Here is a 6,046-nt window from a genome sequence, read left to right as displayed (position 1 = left end):
CAAGAGGACCCCTCTCGAATTATCCGTGCCCCGCACGATGATCCCCTAGTCGTTGAAATTAAGGTAGCCAACCGAACAGTAAAGAGGGTGTTGATTGATAGTGGAAGCTCGACTGACATCCTAACTCTTGAATGCCTCCAGAGGCTACGTTACAAGAAAAGTGACCTCAACGACATCAGCCAACCCCTCGTAGGATTCGGTGGTCAATCAGTATACCCCGTCGGCATGATCAAACTCCCCGTCTGTATCGGAGAAAAAGGAAAAGGAAAAATCCTTCCCATAGACTTCATGGTCGTCGACACACCCTTGCCCTACAACATAATAGTGGGGAGACCTCTGCTAAACAAAATCAAGGCTTCCATCTCAACCTATCAACTCCTTCTCCAATATGAAACAGACAACGGGTTAGTCGGAAAAATCTATGGGGATCAGCGATCTGCTCGACAATGTTACAACAACAGCTTCAAGAATGAGAAAAACTCGATCTCAAGTACAGAACCCCCTCTGAAGAAGAGACGTTCGGCGGAAAAAGGGTCCTCGGCTGACGATCTAGGTGTATTCCTTGGCGAAGATCCAAAACATTATGCCCGCCCTAGACCAGCCGAGGAAGATGAGGAGATCTTACTCGACAAAGATCCGCTACATACTGTTCGGGTTGGAAAGAACCTAGACGAAGAGTTACGAGGTAAAATCATTGCTATTCTGCGAGAATACAGGGATGTGTTTGCCTTCTCGGTCAAGGAAATATCGGGCATCGACCGACAAACTATGGTGCACGAACTGAACATCAAAGAAGGTCATCGACCAATCAAACAGAAGTTGCGGCATCAAGGCCTAGAGCGCAGCCAAGCTGCTGCTGAGGAAATCCACAAATTGTTGGAGGCAGGGTTCATCCGGGAGTGTCAATACTCAGAGTGGCTCTCTAATGTGGTCTTGGTAAAGAAGCCAAACGGAACCTGGCGAATGTGCGTCGACTTCACAGATCTAAATAAAGCTTGCCCCAAAGATGACTATCCTCTGCCAAAAATTGACAGGCTCGTCGACTCCACGGCTGGACACGACCTGTTCAGCTTCATGGATGCCAATGCAGGCTATCATCAGATTCCCATGTCCGAAAAAGACCAAGCTCACACTGCCTTCATCACCAGCCAAGGAGTATATTGCTACAAAGTGATGCCCTTCACGAGATTTGGAGTCCCTTGGACACTCATATCAGACAATGGTCGACAGTTTGACAGCAAAGCCACCAAAGGATACTGTGATCGCTTCGGCATACAAACTCGGTTCACGTCGGTTTCAAGGCCCCAAAGCAATGGCCAAGCAGAATTTGCTAACAAGATTATCTTAAATGGACTCAAGACAATGATCGAGGGGTCTAGTGGTTCTTGGGTCGATGACCTACCTGGTGTCTTGTGGTCGACTCGAACCATCGTCAAAGAATCTACCGGGCAAACTCCTTTTTCACTTGTCTATGGAAGCGACGCCGTCCTTCCCGTCGAAGTTGGCATTCCCTCACCCCGAGTCACTTACTATGATTACGAGAAAAATGAAGCCAAAAAAAGGGTTAATCTCGACTTGCTCCTGGAAACAAGAGGAAACACTCTGCTCAAGTCCATTGCCTATAAGCAGAAGATTGCTCGGTACTCCAACAAAAGAGTTCTCCCTCGGCCACTGCACGAAGTAGATTGGGTACAAAGGAAAGTCGAGGCAACTGGCCGAAGAAGCACTCTCGAAAAATTGGGACCTAACTGTGAAGGCCCTTACAAGATTGCAAAAGTCTTTCGACCTGGGACCTACAACCTAGTCGACACCAAAGGCAAGCACCTTCCTCGACCATGGAATGCCGATAACCTCAAAAAATTCTGCGTCTAAAGTGTCCGGTACGTATTTAATAGCAATGATGTAGCTAGAGGCATAATAGGGGCATTGTCGCCAAAGTGATAAATAACTTCATCATTGTAATAAATAAAGTGTAAGGCTATGTTGAATGAAACGAAAGAAAGTTTTGAGCCAAAAATCTCGAAAAGTACTTAGATTTAATTTCTTGACAATGTTCCTCTACGAAGGACCAAACTTAGTTCAAATATCAATGTTCCTCTACGAAGGACCGAATGTTCAAATATTCAGACATTACATCATACTAAATACGGAAAGAAATCTACAAAAGCAACACAAGAAAAGCACAATCATCTGCCTAAGGGTCAACGACATCAACATGGCTACCAACGTCGTCATCACCACTACTGCTCGAGTCAGAACCCGAAGTACTAGCAGAATCAGAGTCAGACGAATCGACCTCGCCTCCATCAACCTTGTCCTAAGCAACCAGCTGAGCCCTAAGATCCTCTCGCTCCTTGGCCAAAATAGAATCATACTTCCCTTGTATCTCATCCCAACCAATACTGGGCGCAAACTCAGCCAAAGCAAGTTGAACTCGACGCAATATATCTGAAGTAACAAAAGTAGTCGCCTCAAGACCTATCTCGACATTATGAGCCTCACCCTCCTCTGGATTCTTCCATTCCTCGACGATCTTCTCCTTGAGACGGTTCTGCGAACTCAAAATCTCACCAACCATAGCCTCGGAGGTCTTCAGACGACCCTTGACGACCTCCAACTCAGCTTTCACATCCTTCAATGCCCGATTAACGGAGTCACGCTGACTTTGGAAAGTCGTTGCCTCTTCCTTAGCCTTGGCATATCATCCTTGGCCTGCTGAAGCTCCCCCTCGTCATTCTTGATGCTCCTCTTAGCGCGGTCCAACTCGGACTCAGTCTAGTGAAGCTTCTTCTTCAGCTCACTTACCTCCGAAAAATGCATCTTCTCTTTCTCCTGAAGTTTCCCGATCTCGTCCGTCAGCTTCTCTACCTCATCCGCAACCCCATTGTAGCATCGACGTGTGTAAGTCATCATCCTGATGGAAAACTGAAATGGAAAATCTAGTTAGAGGAATAGAAAAGATTCAAAAAGAGAAGAGGGAACTATATCGAGAAACTTACCTCAACCCAACTCTCATGAAGGGCATCGGTCTCAAACTTCCCAAGGGAGGACAAATGAGCATCATTGGCAGGAGTAAACAACTCATTCATCGCCTTGCTCATACGCCGATTCTTCAGATTAGCGAGAAGCTCTGCAAAAGGCTTCGAACCTCCATCATCTGTCAAAAGACACATCAAAGACCCCCGAGCCAAAGAAGCCTCCTCGGCGAGATACTTAGAAGATAGTTCACGACCATCCTCGGACGCTGGGGCTTGGCGCCTCTCCCCCTCGTCGAGACAAACACTAAGAGGGGTAGGAACCACTCTCTTAGCGGCTTTCGTTCCCTTGGAACCCGAAACAGCGATCGTCGACACGGCACGAGACACCTTCCTTGGCGCCGGTTCAGTCAGAGCAACCGTCGGAACCGAATCGGCAGGCGCTCTCTTCCTCTTGAGTTTTTTAGGATCCTGTCCATGGAAGAATTAGATAAAAGAAACTAGGGAAATAACCCTGAGGCTCTAACAAGCCCATAACCTACAAAGCCCGCGTTGGCTTACTAACCTGATCTTCAGACTTAGACGACGTGGCGAAGCGGCCCACCATGGCCTTGTCCAAATGGATTGTCACACCACTATCGACTCCATGTCATCTTATATCCATCGCCTAATCGGTGCCACGTCACCACCGTTGTTGTTACAAACTTTTACTCTTCGACACGAAGAGCGAAACCCTTTACTGAATACCTCTTCGAACTCTCGGGACTCATTAGCTCCTCGCTCAAATAAGATGTTCGAAGAGTACACTTAAAATCTGATTAAGTGTCCAAAGACCTTTTTCCAAGGCATACTTAAGCATATCGTTTAAGTGTCCAAAGACCTTTCTTAAAGGGCATCCTCCTCATATAGAGGTCGACCTATCTCATGCGGACATCAAACTTACCCTTGGGGCTTATTAGTCACTCAAAAATCTCAACGTGAAGAGCTAATTATCTCTCTACTTAAAATTAAATCAAGTCGACAAATCCAGAAAGTTCCTCGGCAAAGCCTCCTTGACACTCCTATGACACACGATCCGACTCGACAAAAGCAGAAGGGACGAAGGAAGGTCCCTCGACCGGATTCGAAGGGTTCCTCGACCAAGCGAGGTGCTCAACACATGAGGCCCACGACCGAATGCCATAATGTGAACCCAAAGTGTTCCTCGACAACGCAAGGTGAGGCCCATCCCATGAGAGATGTTCCTCGACCAAGTCCATTCATTTCCCCGACCAAGCAAACACTCGAAAGGAGAAGGTCCTTGACCAAGCTTCATCACGTGGGCCTAGGATCTTCCTCGACGACGCAGCCATCGACCGTGGTGTCGTTGGGGGATCTCTATTTAAGTCGACCATCCTATATAGGGTCTTCGACCAAAAGCCAAAGAACTCCACCAAAGGAGGTTCCTCGACCGCAGGAGGTTCCTCGACTATGAATCCCTACTCGGATGACAAAGTAGGTTCCTCGACCATGAGTTCCTACTCGGGCAACAAAGTAAAAGGGGATATCGTTAATCCCTCCGACCAAACCCTCGATGAGTGGGTTTCCCCTACTACCTCACGTCGCACAAGCCCAAAGGGACGCTCCTCGACAAAGGGAGGTTCCTCGACCAATGGAGGTCCCTCGACCATGAATTCCCATTCGGACGGCAAAGTAGGTTCCTCGGCCGTGGAAAAGTAGGTTCCTCGACCGTGAGTTCCTACTCTACCTTGACTACGAGTCCTTACTCGGACGACAATGACCTATCGCACCAACCCGAAGGGACGCTCCTCGACAAAGGAAGGTTCCTCGACCGATGGAGGTCCCTCGACCATGAATTCCCACTCAGACGGCGAGGTGGGTTCCTCGCCCAAAGATCCGAAATTCCTATACCAAGGAGGCCCCCTCCATCGCCATATAGGATGGCATCATCAACGCTTCTTGGCCGAGGCCATAGAGTTCCGCCACACTTGGGGCTAATGCATGCTCGCTCGCAATATGAGGTCCTCGACCGAATGTCACGGTATGGACCCCGTGACGCTCCTCGACGGCGCAAGGTGGACTACACACGAAGAAAAGACTCCAACCGAGCAACATGAATGGATGCTCCTCGACACTATAGGATCCAGGAGTCCAAAAAGGAAGAGGTTCCTCGACGCCATAGGATAATATACCATGTCTGGTACTGAACTCCGCTCGACATACGACATACCGAGGATGCCATCTCCTACGTCAAGCGTGGGGCTAATTGTTTGGGCCCATATACTTGGTCAGCCCAACTCAATGTAAAAAGACAAAAATGCCCTTCTTATTTAGGAACCAAGAAGGACAGTTGTTCACTAAAAATAGACGTAATTACATAATTACCCCCGTGTAATCATATAAATACTCTGCTGTAATCATAAAAAGATCTATCTAATCATTACCTAAAAAAGCAAATCAGTCACTCTCTCTCTAGTTCTTCTCACTTAACAACAACTTATCTAATTTTAATTATCATACGAAGGTTCCTCGGATACATTCAGGGACTATCTAAACACGGTAACACAGGTGGTCGGATATAAGGAAATCACGGTCGAATACGTCATCGGTTACGTTAATCCCCAAGTTATTATATTCACAGTTTCTCAGGCAGAAACACAAATATTGATATAAAATTATAACGATGTTGTAGTTTAGTAAATTTAAAATACTCGTAAATACGTAGATTAATAACTTGTCTAATTAGAAATAGAATGGAAAAAGTAATCGATAATGACTTGAAAAGATCTAGAATGAATTAATCGATTCAACCCGAGACCTAACTGAAATGACCCGAACCGATATCGAACTGGTACTGAATTAACCTGAACTGAAATGACCCGAGTCAAAGTCTACCCGGCCCAAAGTTACCCGACCCGGGTTTGACCCGATAAAACCCGTTTAGAACCCGACCCGGGAACACCGGGTCCGTTTTTTACCCGAATCGAACTTGAACCGACCCGAAATTTACCCGGACCCGACAACAATTGACCTGAAATTGACCCGAACCGAATAGACCCGACCCAAACCCG

The 6,046-nt window shown here is 47.1% G+C and overlaps 1 protein-coding gene across 1 annotated transcript; it reads right to left on the bottom strand.

Moving 5' to 3' along the window:
- Positions 1–2,775: 2,775 nt before the first annotated feature.
- On the bottom strand, positions 2,776–3,582 carry LOC130461807 (uncharacterized). The gene is made up of 3 exons (XM_056830028.1): positions 3,541–3,582; positions 3,000–3,446; positions 2,776–2,925 (listed from the first exon to the last, which is right to left on the bottom strand). The coding sequence occupies exons 1-3, from the start codon at positions 3,580–3,582 to the stop codon at positions 2,776–2,778; spliced, it is 639 nt and encodes a 212-aa protein (XP_056686006.1).
- Positions 3,583–6,046: the final 2,464 nt, after the last annotated feature.

The sequence above is a fragment of the Spinacia oleracea genome, chromosome 5, assembly GCF_020520425.1.
Source record: "Spinacia oleracea cultivar Varoflay chromosome 5, BTI_SOV_V1, whole genome shotgun sequence".
Classification (NCBI taxonomy): Eukaryota; Viridiplantae; Streptophyta; class Magnoliopsida; order Caryophyllales; family Amaranthaceae; genus Spinacia; species Spinacia oleracea.
This window is presented reverse-complemented; position numbering and strand designations above follow the sequence as displayed.